At 36.5% G+C, this 19,690-nt stretch overlaps 1 protein-coding gene across 10 annotated transcripts in view; it reads right to left on the bottom strand.

Annotated features, from left to right (window-relative positions):
• The window catches only part of WDR19 (WD repeat domain 19), a 49,233-nt gene that overhangs the window by 13,052 nt on the left and 16,491 nt on the right, over positions 1-19,690 (bottom strand). For 9 of the 10 annotated variants that reach the window (XR_012673480.1, XR_012673479.1, XM_075148931.1 and 6 more), the window contains 18 exons: positions 19,562-19,676; positions 18,720-18,826; positions 18,180-18,302; positions 16,686-16,835; positions 15,989-16,136; positions 15,165-15,369; positions 14,437-14,596; positions 13,713-13,823; positions 13,332-13,441; positions 12,168-12,225; positions 11,089-11,235; positions 10,898-10,980; positions 9,240-9,323; positions 7,980-8,126; positions 7,430-7,554; positions 6,168-6,280; positions 5,227-5,295; positions 2,579-2,656 (listed from right to left, as the gene is read on the bottom strand). Coding sequence is in view for 8 of the 10 variants with exons in the window: in XM_075148931.1 (XP_075005032.1) it covers positions 2,579-2,656; positions 5,227-5,295; positions 6,168-6,280; positions 7,430-7,554; positions 7,980-8,126; positions 9,240-9,323; positions 10,898-10,980; positions 11,089-11,235; positions 12,168-12,225; positions 13,332-13,441; positions 13,713-13,823; positions 14,437-14,596; positions 15,165-15,369; positions 15,989-16,136; positions 16,686-16,835; positions 18,180-18,302; positions 18,720-18,826; positions 19,562-19,676 (2,133 nt within the window). In the remaining 2 variants the exon portion in view is untranslated. The remainder of the gene's footprint in view (positions 1-2,578; positions 2,657-5,226; positions 5,296-6,167; positions 6,281-7,429; positions 7,555-7,979; positions 8,127-9,239; positions 9,324-10,897; positions 10,981-11,088; positions 11,236-12,167; positions 12,226-13,331; positions 13,442-13,712; positions 13,824-14,436; positions 14,597-15,164; positions 15,370-15,988; positions 16,137-16,685; positions 16,836-18,179; positions 18,303-18,719; positions 18,827-19,561; positions 19,677-19,690) is intronic. The other variant, XM_075148932.1, reaches the window with a different exon arrangement.

Raw genomic sequence — 19,690 nt, 5'->3', positions numbered from 1 at the left:
TCCAGAGGAGGGCAACAAAGCTGGTGAAGGGGCTGGAAGGCATGTCCTGTGAGGAGCGGCTAAAGACTTTGGGCTTGTCTAATTTGGAGAAAAGGAGGCTGAGGGGCGACCTCATTGCTCTCTACAGCTTCCCGAGGAGGGGAAGTGGAGAGGGAGGTGCTGATCTCTTCGCCCTGGTATCCAGTGACAGAACGCGTGGGAATGGTTCAAAGCTGTGCCAGGAGAGATTTAGACTGGACATTAGGAAGCATTTCTTTACCGAGAGGGGGACGAAACACTGGAACGGGCTTCCTAGAGAGGTGGTCGAGGCCCTAAACCTGTCAGTGTTTAAGAGGCATTTGGACAATGCCCTTAACAACATGCTTTAACTTTTGGACAGCCCTGAATTGGTCAGGCAGTTGGACCAGATGACCATTGTAGGTCCTTTCCAACTGAAACAGTCTATTCTATTCTATAAAGAGATAGAGGGGGTTTGGGTTTTTTTTTAAATTTTATAAAAGCAAGGTTGGCTTGGCCATCAACTGTCCAGTGTCTCTAAAAGTCTAAAATATCAAACCCTTAATCTCGAGGCACCATACAAAGAGGAAAGAGCCAGAATTTCTAATCTCACAACAGAATCATAAACCACAGCTGTAATATTAGTGATGAAATAAACTTACTGCACCAAGACCATGTCATCTCCATTGTTACCAAACCTTACTGCCCCCAGAACTTACTGTTCCATACATATCATTTTGCACTTGACTGTATTTACTGTGAGTTTGTATGAGACCTTAAATTCCCTGACGAAGGAATTAATTGCAGACTGTAATGTCCGCACCTGAGGTCTGGCTTTCACAGAAGAAAAACATGGGTGTAGCACCACTTAGCTCACATTCAAGCTCTGCTGTAACAGGCAGTAAAACTTGAAGTGGCTCAGCCACTTAGTTGTATGAACTCAAGCCCAAATATGATTCAATTTACCATAAGCTCTATGGACATCAAAGCCAAAAACCAGATAGCCCATCAGCAGTCACTCTACAAAAGACCTGTTTGTCATCCTAACCTCAAGTGCTGCTGTTCTGATGTCTAACATGATATTTACAACAGACATTTTTAATCTGTCCTGGGAAAAAAAAAATCATTCACGGAATATGGTCAAAATCTACTTCTTGTATTGTATATATAGCACAGATCTAATCTATGTTCTGCTTAGTTTGTGAACAATCCTCTTCCTTTATTACCCAATCTACGGCATTGGCAACGAATACACAAGAATCTGTCAGCAAGTATCTTCCAACTCCCAAATCCATATATACAAAAGAGGAAAAGATGAAATAGTCTACCAGTCTGCCAAAAGCCTTTTATTACACCCAGTGAATAACACCCACCTTTTAACAAAGGAGCAGGAAACCCGGAAGAAAGGGCAATGGCCCTTTCAAAATTTTATTAATTGATCACATGACATTAAAAGAAGCCTCATAGCACAGAGCACCTCTTACCTCACAAAGCACCTCCTAAACAGTATACAATAAAAATATGTAAGGTTCTAAGGATCCAAAGAGGATCTTTTATGACAATGATGAGTGACAATGTAAAAATCAGTGTCCGCAGTATTTTATTCTCCTATTGTTAATCAAAACTTCCATGTTAGGAAGGTCTGTTACCAAAAATCTTCAAATGTGCTTCCTGTTTTTTTATTTTCTATCATAAATTAAGCATGTAATTCCATCCTCCAACACAGAACAGAAACTGTGTTTTAGTTTACAGAACTACAGCCTGTATCCACGGATGAAACTGACTCTATGAATAATCAATTCAAACTTTAAACTAAATATTTCTACATAATAAGAAATCAAAAAAGAAAGATTTTTAAAAATAAGGTTTAACTGTCATATGGGCATCCACATGAAGTAGTTACATTTTCAAGTGATTGCAGTGCCAAATTTTTCCCTTCATTTCACATTTTAAAACAGAGTTGTTTTGGGCTAAGCTCTTTTTGAGAACATGGTCATTAATCACTTAAGAAATCAACAAGGAGATGGGTAATTTTGAAAATCTGTCAACAACTTTTTATGTCTTAAGTTGATGTGTGAATACAGGAACTAATGTAGCCTGATCTTCTTCGGGTTTTTGTCCTTCATCTCCTATTTACTACCTTACTTTCTTCCACTGCAACAGTTAGATCAACTCCCCACACTGCAAGAAGAGATCAGTGCTGTAGCTAGTCTCGAGACACACATGCTGACCGTCCATCTGGGAAAGGCAACAGCCAGCTGGCTAACTGGCATGAACAAACAGCTAAGTTTTGACTCTTTCCTTCAGTATGAGCATTAATTTGAATCTCCTCTGTCCAACTACCTGCTTTCATAAAGCTTGGAGAAAGATGATTATACCTAAGACAGTTACTTCCTTTCTTATCTTTCTGAAACTGAAGTTACTGGGTGAGTGACTCACAGAGTGATCATGCGAGTCTCGCTCCTTAATGAAACCAAGCTAAAACACAACCTGTGTCTACCAAAAATTTTAGGACAAAATAAGCTCAAAAGATCTTGTAGCACAGCAATGTGACACAACAGCAGCGATAAAAATACAATACCTTGGGCATGCCATCACTCTCTCCCATAAGATAGTCTATCAGCTGATTTGTAAGGGATTCATCTTTTGCCCGTCCCACCTATTAAATAAAGACAGAAGAAATTATGATATGAAAAAGAGAGGAAAAATACTTACTCATAACGAGGATTTCCATAAAACCACTGAAACTAGATAGATTTAAAACATGATTCTTTTTAGTTCTGTGTGTTCAAACCAGATGATTACTTGGTTCATTAGCTTTGACATAGAGTAGTTCATATTTATTTTTTTATGTGTTATGTCAGGGGATTATAACTAAATATGTCTCTACCAGCAGGAACTGTTCTTCTGCTTCAGTCCTGGGAAGGCATCTGAATCTAGGGACCATGAGCTGAAGCCTGCTGTCACAAAGGTTTGTCTATCAACCCAGCACAATTTGTGTCTCAGAGGAATATTCAGTGCTGGTCACTAGACTAGAGCCAGCACTATCTGGCCAGTTGAAGAGACAGTCTCAAAAATATGGCTGAGATGTTGAGATTCCACAAGGATACATATGGTATAACTGCAGCAATAGTCTTTGGGCTATTTCATAGGCTTTGGTTTATTCATTTGGGCTGAAACATCTGGATCCAGAGGAAAGCATTAGACACCTCAAACTTCAGACTTACAAGCCCTGCCAACAGCTCTGTGAGATGGAAGGAAGGAAGGCCTCAAGAGCGGCTGTGCTAGCTCTAGGCAGAGTCAGGTCTACTGTTTAAGGGTCTGAAAAAACGCTAGTGATACCTAACAAGATTTTCAAAGCTGTGGGTTCTTCAAGGGAACAGAGGCAGTCTGAGCATGGTTTGGATGACACGAAGTGACAGTCGCAGTGGATGCTTAGATGGAAGTTGGCAATGGGCCTGCTTAGGCAGGTTTCCAGCATATGTGGTCTAGAAGGGAATCTCAAGGTTCACGTGTACTGAGGTGCAGCATGAGCTGGAGACCTGATAACTACAGAATTTTGGAGATCGTAAGCAAAATAACTAAGGAAAGATTGCTCCATCTCAAATTTCTTCTTTTTTTAGGGATGGAAAAGAGATTTTTAGAGATAATAAGGCTGAAAACCAAAATGTGTTAGTAAGATTGATGCTGCAGCTGGTCTTCTGTCTGATAGTGGAAGCTGAGAGCAGTGAGCAGTGGATATTGTCTACCTTGACTTCAGAAAGGCTTTTGACACTGTCTCCCGTAACATCCTCATAGAGAAGCTGATGAACTGTGGGCTGGATGAGCAGACAGTGAGGTGGACTGAAAACTGGCTGAATGGCCAAGCCCAGAGGGTGGTGATCAATAATACAAAGTCTAGTTGAAGGCCAACTAGCAGTGTACCCCAGGGGTCAATATTGGGTCCAATCTCACCTGGATGATGGATGGGGCAGAGTGCACCCTTAGCAAGCTTGCTGATGATACAAAACTGGGTGGAGTGACTGATACACTAGAGGGCTGTGCTGCCATCCAAAGGGTGCTTGACAAGCTGGAGAAATGAGCTGACAGAAACCTCATGAAGTTCAACAAAGGGAAGTACAATATCCTGCACCTGGGGAGGAACAATCCCATGTGCCAGTACATGCTGGGGGCCACCCACCTGGAAAGCAGTTTTGCAGAAAAGGACCTGGGGGTCATCAAGTTTAATGTGAGTCACCAATCTGCCCTTGCAGCAAAGAAGGCTAATGGTATCCTGGGCTGCATTAGGAGGAGGGTTGCCAGCAAGTTGAGGCAGGTGATCATTCCCCTCTACTCGAGGTGAGGCCACACCTGGAGTACTGTGTCTAGTTCTGGGCTCCTCAGTACAAGAGGGAGATGGACATACTAGACAGAGTCCAGCAAAGGGCCACTGAGATGATGAAGGGCCTGGAGTATCTCTCATGAGGAAAGGCTGAAGAATGCTGGGACTGCTGAGGCTGGAGATGAGAAGGCTCGGGAGGAACCTTGTCAATTATACAAATACTTGAAGGGAGTGCGCAAAGAGGAAGAAGCCAGGCTTTCTTTAGTGGTGCCCAGTGACAAGACCAGAGGCAACGGGCACCAGCTGAAACACAGGAGGTTCCATCTGAACATCATGAAACACTTTTTCACTGTGAGGGTGACCAAGCACTGCCATAGGTTGCCCAGAGAGGTTGTAGAGTCTGCCTCCTAGGAGATATTCAAAAGCCATCTGGACATCGTCCCGGGCCACCACCGGCTCTAGGTGGCCCTCCTTGACTGGGGGGTTGGATCAGATGACCTTCAGAGGTTGCTTCCAATCTCAACCATTCTGTGATTCTGTGACAGTGAATGGAGGCATATTGACCTCTCTAACCATAGTGTGCAGACTGGAAAAATCAGCAAAACTGGAAAACCGTATATGGATATTGCTAAAAAAGAAAATTCCAAACTCAGGTGTCTCTGACACACAACCACAAAAATCTGAATGAATTCATAAACCCTCCTTTGAAGACTGAAAACACATTTCCCTCTGGTGTCAGTATTAACTTATTCTACTTTTTTAATGTTTAGCTATCACCTTTTTGGTACAGTTTTCCTTCTATTTGCAATTTGTCCAAACACACTCACTGACACTAGGAAAATGTCACAATACTGAAGGTAAACTTCTTGAAAAGAAAAAGAATTTTTTGTTTTATCAAAGTTGCTTACTGTTTCAATTGCCATTTCTATAGCCAAGTTATCTTCTGTGCTTGGACTTTTCATAAAGTGCTTTAATGCCTAAAATGATACAAAATAAAAGTTAAAACTGAGACACATGAAATTAACATTTTCCTAATTTTTATCAAGTTATTTCTCCCTGCATTTTGACAGACAAGTGGCATGCTGAATGCTTATCTTGACTGTATTTTACAGCCATAAGGATAACCACATACACCATAGACGTAGCAGCTGCTCTTACAGATACTCCTGCAAGAAAGAAGAGTTGAGTCTGCGCAAATTCTGGTGTATACCTTCATCTCACAGCAATATGGTGAGAAGAAATTAATAATTAATGTGCCATTGGAGCTCCCCTATGCCCCAGCTGAAGGAGCGGTCACCTACAATGGCTGTAATTGCAAAAATCAGTAATATTTTTTTGGTATGTCTTCAGTATACAAAAGTCAAACATTTAATAAGTGTCAGTTCACTGATCGTAACTGATCAAAAGGAAGTGTATCAACCAACATACTTCAATTAACATATTTCTTTTTTAAAAAAAAGCTTTAATTTGGGGCATGCTACAGTATTAAATGAATTAATTAATCAGCAACCAAGTCTTCATTGGTCAAGCCAAAAAAATATAAATAAATTCTACTTCTATGTTCATGACATTTAGAGATTCATTGAAAATAGTATATCATTGATCCACATGGAGCCTCTACTGCTATGAAAATGTTATGTGCATGGCAGTGTATAATTCACAGAATACAATGTAGATAATTGTAAATATAAATAGTTTACTTATGTTTTTTACACTTTTAAAAAATATCAGTATGTCATCAGTTAGGGCAGCTAAAGTCTACTAGGAACATCCCTGATTTTGAAGTACTGTATTTTGAACAGTTTCTAGGAACATTTAACTATCACTGTTTTATCCTTTAAGCACTGACCCGTCCATATTGACCACACAGCAAGAAAAATTTTCCCGCCTGAAAATGTTTCTTTTCTCCTTCAAAATATAGTGCGATGCTCTGATAATCTTCATTGGTAGTACTTTCAGAACCTGCAACAGATAGATAGCAATGATAGCAGAGTATTCTTATTAAGTAAGATAAAGGCCCTACTGAAGGAACAAATTCCTATTCTACGTTCTTTTTTCCACTGACATTCAAAGAAAACCAAAGGCAGCTAGACTCAAATTACGTCTTATACCTTTTTTTTCCCTATTTAATCAGATTATATGTCAGACATTAGGAGCTAATAATGCAATGAAATAATTGTTTCCATAGGTTTTACACCATAATAGGATTTCTGGTTTTTTAACAGACATAATAAAATGGCACAACTATGACCTACTAATGAATTTTTCCATCATGTCTTGGCAACAGTAAGACAGAGCAAGTGATTATGAGATTATCACCTGAATTATTTTCACAGTTTAAGAATATCTGAGTATATCTGTATCGCACAGAGCAAAACTATCAGGACCAATGTAACTATGTGGTAGCAGGGAATACTACTTAGTCTTCTAACCAAGACTCCATTTTACTGTACACATCTAAAAGACACCCACTACCCCAAAGTTAGTTTTAAACCCTTTTTCCACCCACTTAGATTACAATTTGAGACATCCTATTTTGGATAGGAGAGAAGGAAGAAAGCATACGGAACACTAGAACAATAGTGGCCACCTCGACAAGCAGCTGCAACAGTACACACCAAGCTAGCTGTTATCAAGTTATTATAACCTTCATAACAAGAATACATTTTTTTAAAGGAAGAGATTAATTCTTCCTTTAATTATAATTAATTTGAGATAATTTGGTAGATAATTTGGTAGCTACGTATGTGCAACTGTTTCCACAAAGAATGGTGCCTGACACAGGTGAAAAATACAGAATTTATTGCAAATTGACAAGCTGGCCACTGATCAACTTGATGGCCTGAGGTAAAAGTCAGCTTCTCAGTAAGGTCTCCTTTTGTCTCTCACTGAGACAAGAGGAGGCCACGAAGGGCCTTAAAGGGAAAAAAGGGAAAGACAAGTGACGTACGCATGTAAGAAAAGAGCTGGAACCATGAAAAAAGGAAAAGAGGGGATAAAAATCAGGAAACAAAACTTCACACCGCTTGTCTTATGATTTCAAATTGCTCTAAACCAATTAAAAGAATAGCAAAACATACTGCAAGCAAACTATTAACCTGGAATACTCACTGATGATATCAGCATAAATCTCCATCTTGTTGTGTTGTTGAGCTAATGTGAAAGCTTCATTATTGCACTTGGACATGACCAGGAACTGGATGGCAGAACCATAGTCACCAAGCTGCAGAAAGAATCTAATCAGAATGAACAAATTAATACCTTCGTACTAATTAGCATAATGAAGACACCAAATGTTTTAGGAATATAGCACATTTTGTGGCATACAAATAGGATACATTTCTAATTTATTTTATATCTCGATTATTTTAAATAAATAAAATTAACTTAGTATAAATAATACAGCATGGCAACTTTTATTATTGTCCAAACTTATTACTTCAGGTTAATATAATTTCAATCAGAAAGTTAAAAAAAGGAAAAAAAATCAGTATCTGTTTAGCTGTACAAATTTTAAAGAACTCAAATCAATAAACTGAAATATATAGTCACCGGCCAAGTACCAATAACCAGAGTCTGATACATTAGCAAGCCTCACCAACTTCTAACAGGTATGGCCTCTTTCACCCTTTTTTTTTAACCTGCGTAATATGATTGTTACCTGGCCACCATCTTTGCTCCATCAAGAGACTGTGTTTCTCTCACAATATTAACAGCCTTTTCAGGATTATTAAGGTGATCCAAATATAGTCGAATTACACTGTCCCATTGTTTTGCATGCTCGTAAGCTATCACAGCTTCCTTGTACCTGCAAAATAATGGTTCCACATCAGTTTTTCTAACTTTTAAGTAACTCTTTACAATACGCTGTGAAAGAAACATACAGTATTTTATTTCTGAGAGGTTACTCTGTGACACCTTCCTTTCAGTCTGCATATAAAATAGCCTTGTTCTGCATTTACTGTGTTTTTTTGTCTCTATTTCATTTTCTCTTGGGAGAATGAAAGGCAGAGGCCACAGAAAAATGTCTACCACAATATTATTTTTGACCTACACTGCCAGCACCCCTTTTGGTATATCTTAAAAGCGGTTCATCTGTTCCATCAGCAAACATCACCTGTTCCATCAGTTCCATATGAAATGACTTGGGAAGGAGAGAACAATAAAAAACAAACAAATGATAACTAGTTGTACAATTTTAAAAATGAGACTTCTTTTCTGTTCTGTAAACAAGATCAAGAAATTTTTCATTCTCACACAATGCAATTGACCCAATCAGTATTTTCTAGTCTCATCAATGCAAACATTTAGCTTTGGTGCTGTTTGATATTATAAAGTGTCATTATTCTGAAGCACATTTACTTACAGATAAAGACTAGTAGAAATTACATTCTGTGATTAAATATAACCTATTTTGAGCTTTCATTTCAGCCAATAATTTCACATTATTCAGTATTGTGCAAGTGCAGCCATTAAGATGTAACAGTCATTTGGTTCTCGAATGAAAAATTTTCTTTCATGATTATTCCCCCTTTGAATGACCTTTAAAAATCACAGCTAAGGAGTTGTTAGAAACAAACTGAACTTCAGTACTCTGCTAAGTGGAATATTGCATAGGGTGCAATACTTTAAAACCTTTAATGATTTTTGTTAAAAAGATATTAATGCTTAGACAGGAAAACAATCAATTAGAAATATATCTCTGATATTAGTGGAAGGTCCTTAGATTATGTTTAAAATCTTTACACAACATCTTAAGTTTACATATTTCAGAATCTATTTTCACAAGGCTATTTTATGCAAAATTTAAAGACTGTCTTTTAATTTATTTTACAGAAAGAGTAATGTATAATAATAATAACAACAATAACAACAACAATAATAACATGTTTTATAAAAAAAGATAAGCATTCAAACGCACCTGCCATCTGCTTCTTTGGCCTTTGCATATTGTAGGTGAATCTTTGGAGATGATACATGAGGAAGAAGTTCACCAACCTTTGCCCTAGAAAGACAAGATAATAGTTATTTAATAAATATATCTGGTTTCAAATTTTCTCCAGTAAAACAGGCATATTTATATCAACACTGAAAAGGATGCTAAAAAAGAAGTAATTGAACATAATGTATAAGCTTTGAAGGCACTTCAATATTTTCAAAAAGTTGCACTTTATAGATGTAAGAACTGGAAATTATAGACTGCTTCATGAACATACAGGCTTAAAGAAGGACAGTATCTTCTCTTTTTTAAGCTCGAGATGTATGAGCATAACAGGTGCCAGACCAACAATTTTTACCTCCTGTATTCTCTAATTAATCTACAGAAGCAGCACAGTATTAAAACTGTAATCTGAAAGAACGTGCAAAAGAGTACAAAAGACCACCAGTACCAAGGCAGTTATGATTACTCCTATGATTGTGTGCTTAAGGCCAAGGTTGTACAGAGGACTCTAGGCAATTAGAACCAGATTCTCTGAGTGACAACATCCGTAACAGCAGTGTGGAGGAACACTGAACTATGTCAGTCCTTCCATAAATCTAGCTTCAGGAGTTGCACACAGTGATATGATCTATAAAAGCCAGCAAACTAAGCAGTGGGCCTTTCAAGACAAAGGATACAAGAGACTGAAGAGAGACTGACATTAAATCTCACCTCTCTGCCTAAAAGATAGAGTGCTCCCCAAACTGAACCTCCTTAGAATCATAGAATCGTTCAGGTTGGAAAAGACCTTTAAGATCATCAAGTCCAACCAATCAAGTCCTTCTGCTAGAGTAAACAAAGCTTGTACCTCCCACTTTCCAATTCAAGGCTATCATTATATGCAAGCTACCCTACTTAACAAAGCGTTCTCTTGGTCCGTTCTGATGCCACTGACACTTCTATGATGGAATAAAATTTTCTTTAGTAAATGAACATCATATTCCAATGTAATTTTTAGAGCACTCGTATGAGAGAGGAGGGGTCTTTTTGATCTCTGCTCCAATCAGTTCTTAATATCAGAAGTCCATAAAATGTAATCAGGCAAGAATTAAGCCCTTAAATCTCTCAGTAATCTGTACCTTTCCACTGGAAACCTGACAATAATCAAATTCATTTAAAAAAAATTAAAAATGTATTGAACATAATGCCAGCAATTTTGACTACTCATGATACAGACTCCACTTGAACCAGCAACTTAGAATCATTACCAATTGTCTGAATATTCAGTCTCAGCTATGTATTTTATAACTGAAGAAATTCAATGAACTAAACAGTAACTACGTGAATAAAATTAGTAAATTCAGTGCGCGCATGTGCACATGCACACGCACACAAAGGACTCAAAACTGCAGGTAACTTTAAACATAACACAAAAAAAAGAAAAAAGGAAGATTATCTCCCATTTACAGTAAGACTATATTTAAAACAATATAAGCTTCTGAAAGAATACTGTTCTTGTTTAAGCTTGGGGGAGGGAACAATAAAATCAATGAAACATAATTAATGAGACATTTGTGCTATTCAGAGAATTGTTCCTTTCCAAAGAGCACCAGAGCAAGTCCTCCGAAGTATAACACTTCCCTGAAACCTGTACTTACCAGTTTTTACACCGGATGTATACAGATGCTGCCTTGTCATAATATTGTCCCTTTTCATACAGCTGAGCAGCTTCTGAAAATTGCTACAATATTGGAAATCATTAAAATATAATTTCTAAATTAAGATTACAAATTAAGATTACAAATAAATAAATAGCTTAATGAATTCAGATATTCAGCCTTTTGAATACCTTCATACTCTCCAGAATAGCTCCACAGTCTCTTTTTAGTGACCTATTGGGATGTTTAATGGCCTGGTTTACCCCTCGACGGATATCTCCCATTCGAATGGACATTTGAGCCACACCAGCAAGGCAAGCTTCATCATGTTCCTGGTACTGGCAATCAAATGAAAAGCAATAACTATACATTAAACATCAGAAATATCAGGTCACAAAAGCCACAGTAACCAAGCACTGAAACAAATTAACAAAACATTACATGGACTTAGTTAAATCAATTTTTGTCTCAAAATTCTTGCCCAGCTGCAGCTGTCATTGATTTATTTAGAAGAATTCAGCTTAGTTTTCTTCTTAAGATTTGTCTTTAATTTTTACATTTTACTTACAAGATCTGTCCTGACCAAGCATACATGAGAAGAATCTATTTTACAGACAGCTCAGTACTACTCTCCTCTTTCCTCCAAAACCAACATTAGAGAAAAAGAGAAACTACAAGCAGAATATTTCCTTTTTTTTTTTTTGTTAAAGGTGGTAAGGCCACTGATGTTTCATAAAGCCAAGTGGCTTGAATTCAGAAAACATTGCTATTTCCATTATTATGTTCCCCTACTATCATTTAAGCTGCTTCATAATAGACATTTTGCAAATATTAGGGGAAATAATGCCAGAATAAGGGAGGATCTACTGAAGATGATGATTATTTTCTAACACAACCTTTGCTTGTCTTTATATAGATAACATTTCAGTAAAGAAGAACAGAAGGAATAATTAGGACTTTTGTTATAACAATGAAAATCCTAGCAACATTTTCTCTGACATTTGGACGCCTATTATAAAACTGCTCAAATTCTAAAAACCTAAGTCTAGTTATGCCATGTTAATACAATGGCAATACTGCTTTATACCTAGAGAAAGCATCACTCTGTATATTAAAAATAAGAGAAGTGCAAAGACTACTATCCCAAAAGCAACAGTCATATAGACTTAGAGCTGAATAAAAAAAAATCTGAATTCAAATGAGTCTGAAACATGACAACTTAATGAGTAGTATGATAGTACAAATACTATCATTACTAAAAAGGAATTACCTTATTGTTTCCAGTGATTCCCTTCTCATAATGTGCCAGAGCGTTAATATAATCACCCCTAAAAGAGAACTGGAAGTTATATGGAAGAATATTTTTAATAGTAAGAGACGGTTACCTTCCTGCCACACAGATTATGCATGTATCTGTCTTGCTTTAGACATAACGACTCCATACAAGGATGTGAAGTATGCAAAAGACAGACAGTTACACAGTATGCCATGGCACTTCCCATGCGCTTTATCAAGCTATCAGCCAGAGGCAGTCCATCTCTCAATTCCGTTATACTGAGACCAATAAGCCTCCCTTGAAAGACAGGCAAAGGTGTATCTGCACAATACACCTCAATAATCTCATCTCTACTTCCACATTTTTCTGGAAGATAAATGAAACTAACCTTCTAAAATTATTTAGAATTTTTGCAACATAAAAACGAAGGCAATTTTTTTTCCTTAAGTACCTTCAGAACTCAAGTTACAGACGGTTGCATTGCTTCAATTGCCTCCATTCCTTCCTTTCTGTGACCAACAAGTGTCCTCTCTCACTGCCAGAGGCACTGCCAGGGGGAAGGAGTTGTCTAAAAACTCTATTAATAGATAAGAGTTGTTCCTCTTGGAGGAGAAACCCTTTAAACAGACAGGGTTTCATCTGGGAAGAATTAGCTATAAAATAGACTTCAAAATCATGGCAAATGGTTAATAGCTTCTCTCTTTCAGGGACTCTCAGCCTTGAAATTTGACACTCCTCTACGTAAAGTGTGTAAGAAAATGAAGGCTACTGGATATTTAAGAAAAGACAGGCAAAAGGCAAGGCTTTCGTCCATTTAAGAAGTGTTAAATGGTGTGAACTTTCTCTATTTTCCAAGCACTTGCCTGCAACAAAGGATTTATTTAGTAGATTATATTATTATATAGTGGATCTACCAGTTGCAAACAATGCAGATATACTGAAATTAATCAAAAGTAACTATTATTTGCTAACATATGTCTCTAGCGTGAAGTATTCCTTACTCTTCCTCATACTATAGCTGCAAGACCTCACAGAATCCTCTCTCAGCAATGTAGTCAGCTGAAGTATCCCAATTCTATCTATTCTAATCTCAATTCTTCCAGTGAGCATAAGTATTGGTTTAATATTCTTATATTGCAAGTTTACAGGAGAACTTACGTGAATTCCAGCTGCATTGCATATTCCTTTGATATGAAAGGGATTTGGTCTGGGGCCAAACGTTTAGCCAGCTGAAGTGCACTGTCCCAGTGTTGCAAGTCTTTTCGCATCTATTAACAAAGAACAGTAACATTTTCTGATGCAAGTATCAAATTCTGAATTCTAATATGAACTTTATATTATTCTAAATACAAATATAGAGCTAGTATTCTAGAAAGATTCAGACAATTTGAGAGACATTCATCCTGAAAGAATGTCTGTCAGTCACACAATGGTGAGAACAAAACCATAAAAGGACAGAATTATCAGAAGGTAAAATATTCCAACAGTCAGGTGGAGATGAAAACAGCAGAAAAAAATTTACACATCTTAAATTAATACCTCAAGTGCAGCAATAGGACAGGAGGATGCCAGATATAAATCCTGAGCCAGATTAAAATCACTAGTAAACATGGCAAGATGTCCTGCTAAAAGGTTATGGTCTTCTATTCCCTGTAAAAAGACGTAATAGGTGCAAAAGTAGTCCAAAAGAAAAAAATATATTGTTATAAGTAACATAATCTAGTAAGCACAGTAAAACAAAATATCCTTACATTTTACAACCATGTGTATCGGATTCTACAAACCAGAAAAAGCCCTCACTTTCTTATTGTAACTCAAAGCCACTACAGCTAACGCTGTCTAAAATCAGCAACTTGCAGAAGTATATTTCTAAGGTACTATTTCATGCACACTTTTAGATGTATAATTGCAATCTGTTTTTTTTTTTTTAAATAATAATGCAGCCTTAAACATTTTCTCACAAATAACACAGGAAAAAAGAGCCTCCAAATGCCTGAGACATGAATATATTCTGCTGCTCTCAAGCAAATGCAGAAAGGAATGTTGTGCATTCCAGTAGAGACTGCAATCACTTCAAGAGAAAACCAAGCAAGAGTTATGTAGTTTGGACACTTTCTCCTCTATAACTATTAACTCCTTTGAAAATAATTCACCTTCTATTTTTTTTTAAAAAAAAAAATCCCCACAAAAAAAAGAATTCAGCAATTCTTAAAGAAGAATTGAGTCACTGTATTTCCTATTTAAAAGGGACTTTACATTTTACCTTTATTTGCTCTAGTGACATCACCATCCCAGCATTACCAAATGTCCGATAAACACGTATTGCAAAATCCACCTCCATATGATGTAAGCAAGCTTTGGCCAGCTCATTCCAACCAGACTGGTCATTCAGAAGTCTGCACACCTCCCATGCGTCAGAAAACCTATAGAAGGTAAAACACATTTAAAACTAGTATTATTCGTACCTAAAATTCCCTCTCAACACTTTTTTCCCCTAATACTACAGTAGGGAAAACATAAAAAGCATTTACTTCTAAGCCATGGAGAAAGAGATATGTCAGGAAGAAAGGAGAAATACAAATGCATAATTTACAGTTCTGTTTCTCCCGCTTCTATCACACTTTTTCACGAAACCACCTGCTTTCCCTAGTTTGGCATTCTTTCCCTTAAACTGATTTTGCATTCCTTCATTACAGTGGGAGGGGAGCATGCAAGAAGCACCTTCAGCCAGTTTTGGAAGAGCCACTGTCATAGAACCCCGAATCAGTCTTGAAAAAAATAACTTTAGCTTTTACTTGACAGTGGAAAAACAAATAAAGCACCACTGGGTCACTTATTTTGCTTGGTCTGCATAGACAGCTACATGGACTCATGGATCAATCTAATTTATCAATATTCAGCATGACATTTTTAAATCACCAGGATATGCTGTATTGAGCTATAAGCACAGAAGAAAACAATTTACACAACATAATTAAAACACAGATGTACCTTTTCAACATTAAAGTCTGAGTAAGCATTTGTGTCAGCTCATTAGGTCCAAGGTCTTTCAAATTGCCAAGGAAACTGTGAGTGCTTAGATAGATATTGTTTGTTTTCCCACTCTGAGTCTGACAAGTTAATTCTCCATTATACAACAACAAAGGTTTATGGGAAAAGGGGACTTCCGTGCCACCTGCCAAAATAATCTTTGATCCTAAATTCAAAGATCAGGAAGAAAAGAAGACATAATTTAAAAAATTTCTACATGGTAAGAAGTGTAGCAAGCAGTCACAGCTGAAATAATGTAGATTTGCAGGGCATTAAATCAAGGTCTCTAATTCTGGTAGTCACCATCTACTACAGTGCATATTTTTCAGAAAGGTAAATATATATAACTTAAATCTTCTAAACTAGTAAGGTCATTTTCCAAATGTTTGTAAGTAAATTTCTTAAGGTTTCTCTGTCACAAATACAGAAATTGCTATGACTACAATTTTGGTTAACAGTGTAAGTGAATACAAGTTTTGTCACCCTGATCCTAAGATTTTCTCATGAACATTTCAAAATACAATTGAAGCACAACGTACAAATTTCAGATGAAAGATTGTAATAGCAAGAAGCTTAGGGAGTGAACACCAAAATGCCTTGTTGGAGCTTTACAGAGAAACCTACAAAGCAACTAGTTTTCTATTCATCAGCTGCACTTCAAAACTTCTGTACTACTATTTATTTTATATGCAGTTATGAAAATATTTAAGACAAATGAAGACTCAGAACATGTTTTACTTTATTAACTAAAATAGTGAATAAGTTTTTAAAAGCATTTACAGTACCTTGAATGGCATCCTTATGAAAAACATAAGTGTACACTTTATCATCATCAAAAGCAACAAAAACACCTTTATCCATTGGCCAGTTTTCCCACAGGATTCCTTTAATAGTTGGTGAGAAGTTTGGAATCTCATATAATCTATCATTTACCTACAAATAATGCAAAAGTAAAATCACTAGCAAGTGACTAAGGAGACAAACTAAATATTCATCCTGGTTATGATTAAAAATAAAAAAAGAATATAAATAGTGCAGAAATATGAAAATTGTATTAAGAAAAAGTTTTCCTGTAAGCAGTGACTCTGAATAACACAATAGTTTAATTCAGAAGGGAAGTAAATGGAGAAAATGCACATTATATGAATGTTATTTACTTTTCCTAGAAAAAAGGTATGGGAACGGGCAGTGAAACTCACAGTGCTTGTTAACAGCCTAAAATATCTGTATTTGAATACACAAACACACACATTTCTGAAAATTACTGATCAGTAATTTAGTAAAATGAAATTGTCCTGATCTAAAATGACAGATTTTATTTCCTTACATTACCATTAAGTTATCTTCAAGCCTCCTTGGCAATTTCTTCCACCAGCATACATGTTGGAGTGACAAAAGCTTCTTCATTCTCTATTAAAAGCACTATATAGTTGAAAAGCCTGCTTGTAAATATAATTGTATGGGTATCCCACACTAACTTACTGGACAATAGACAAAGCCATCACTTTTGTCATCTATGAAAGCCAATCTGGTTCCATTGGGATCTGGAAAAATTTTTCTCACACTGACAGGATGCCGATATTCATTCACGTATTGCCAGTCTTCAATGTAGAAATAATGAATAACTCCAATCTAATGAGAAATAACATAAAAAGCTAATAATGACATCAGTAAGTGGCAAGTAGATAATTAACTTGGTTGTAGTTTCTCCCATCTTAGAGTGCTGAGCATGAAGAGTGTTTAAAGAAAAATACTTCCAGGTGTTTTTTTGGCTTCCTTCTTCATTCACAGCTGGTTTTGGGCAGGATAGGAAAACCTGAGGCTTTTTGCGGAGTGGGGAAAGGAGTTGGAGGTTAGAGGGGTTTTCTGTTGTTTTTGTTGTTTATCTCACTCTGCTTTGTGAAGACAAGCTGTATTTACTGTGCAGTTCTCTAAAGAGGGGAAATGCCTGCCTCACTGCTGAGAGAAGCTTAACCTTCAAACAAAGCTGAAAAATTTGCCCCCAAGGAAGAACTATACATTCTTAAGAACAGATGTACCTAATTCAGAGAAAAGCAATCAAGCGGACTTGTGATTAACACTATGTTTCAATCAGTGTCACACAAAGAAGAACACAGTGTCACACAAAGAAAGTAAAAGGCAGCTTTTGAAGTCAATTGTAAAATTTGCACACATCAAATTGATCAGTTGCAACTTCAAATTTATTAGTACCAGTTTAGGTACTGAGGAGGTGGGAAAGCCCTCAACTGCTGCAAAACCACTCAAGTTATTAAACCAGTGATAACACCAGAGATGGTGATTCTGCCTTTTCTCTGGAAGGTCAATACATCAGTCTGTGTCATAAAGAGCACAATACTACAATGACAAATATGCCCTGTATTCCCAGTGCCAGAAAATACTAAAAGCAAAGGTAGTTTCTTTGGAAACTCTCCGGAAAAATCCATAAGCATGTTCACAGCCTTCTTCAGTGCCCTCCTAGTTCCTATCTTTGTTGAAACACCTAAAAAAAATTCTCTTCGGGCAAAGGCTTCAATAGTAAGTCAAGACTTCCATTTATGCTATCTTACTTGTTTACCTCAGTACCTTTTTGTCCACATCTATCACATCACCACCTAAATCAACAAATTTGCAAGTCAAGCGCTATGTTTTTTCTTATGTCTGGAAGACAGTTTGATTGCCAATCCTCTCACTAATGCAACAGAATTAAATTCTGCTATTAAAATCAGTGTTTTGCAACAAACACTAGTAAAAGCAAAACTTAACCTTCCTGCCAATGCATCTCATATAAATGCAACAGTAAAGGAAGTTGGATGCAATTTTAACTGTACCTGCATAAAGTTCTTGCATAGAAAATAATACACTGTAAACTTCTCAGAAGCACAATTTTTTTGCTAAAAGTATGAGTAATAATCCAAATAATTCAGATACAAATACATTCCATCTAAAAAGATCTTTAAAAACAGAAGTAATACTCACATCTGTACCATATATGAGGAAGTCACTAGTTAAAGCATGGCACAAAATTCGGTATTTATCATCATCTGCTGGGAAGAGTCGAGTTTCTCGTTCTTCCTGACCATCCAAACCTTCACTTTCTATCTAAATATAAAGAATAGAATGAACTGAAAAATTCCACTGTTAATAATGAGGTATCATAGTTTTGCCTGTACCAAACTGTAAGGAAATGAGATGAAAACAAAATTTGCAAGTGCATCCCTTAAAAACCCAGCGTCTGCTTCTGTCACATTCCCACAGAGACCTTTAAAATAAAACTTGTTAAATATTTCACAAGAAAACATTTTTTCTTCACTTGTTCTAGACTAGGTTGTATTTCTAAAGTCTACAGGAACTCAGTTTTATATTTTAATTAGCCAGCAAAAAAATTCTGAAGAATTTTAAATTTTTATCTCTATTAACTGAAGATTGCTCCATTTTCTCTCATTTTTAAAATTACATTAACTTGTTCAGCTTGGATCAACTCATTAGTTCAGCACTCCAAATTGCCAGAGCTCTTACCATATGCAACTGGACTTTACCCTCAAAGAGAGCAGCAGCATAATCGGAATTAAGGTGCATACTTGTTACTGTTCCCAGGTACTCCACATCTTTAAGCTTTTTTACATCTGAAGAATTCAAACAGAAAAGAAAAGGCAAAAATATTTTGATTTTGTATAGGTCTTCTCTTATGATCATCTAAATTTGCAGCTGAATAACCAGCGTGAAAAACTCACAACTAAGCAGAGTCACATACAAGTCACATGTGAAGAGACTTTCTTCTTAGCAGTCAGAGAACTGGTTAGAAAGTACAAGAAAAACTCTTTTCCTATGCAAGTCTGACTAGCATTCTTACAGTTTTGATTAATTTATTATTAGTCAGAAAAGTGATACTTAGAGAGACATGAAAGCTTTAAATCCACTGTCTATAATTTGGACATAGCATAACCAATTTTACCCTACCCCATGCAAACAACATGAACATCTGCCAAACTGAGAATTTAAATCCTCTGATTATATAGTCCTTAGGTACTTTGCTAAACTTCGTATTTAAAGACATGGTCAAATAATGTCTCAAAAGCCTAAAAGTCCTTCATTGGTTAACAACATGATCTAAAAAAAACCAAAAAAGAAACATTCTACATTTCATTACCAAGACCTTGATCCTGAAGTTTTATTTCTATTATTTACAATGCCTTGTCATAACAGCTTCAGTTTGTGAAGATCATTAACCAGTCCTAACAGGACCATATGGCAATTCGAGTTGTTATTGTGGAATGTCCAGAACTGCTAAACAAAATACCGAATTCATAAAATAAGACACAATGATGCAGTAATTTTAAGAGAATTAAATTTATGCTTACTATTCTCTCCAAGTGCATAAAACCAAGCCCGATTGTTCATTCCTACAGCCAAATGATAAACACCAATTGCAACAAAACTGGGCTCTACTTCAACAGAGACAGTAACTGGTAGCTCCTGTAAGAAAACAA

The sequence above is a fragment of the Calonectris borealis genome, chromosome 4, assembly GCF_964195595.1.
Source record: "Calonectris borealis chromosome 4, bCalBor7.hap1.2, whole genome shotgun sequence".
Classification (NCBI taxonomy): Eukaryota; Metazoa; Chordata; class Aves; order Procellariiformes; family Procellariidae; genus Calonectris; species Calonectris borealis.
Note: the sequence above shows the minus strand (reverse complement) of the source record. Positions and strands in the feature narration are given on the sequence as shown.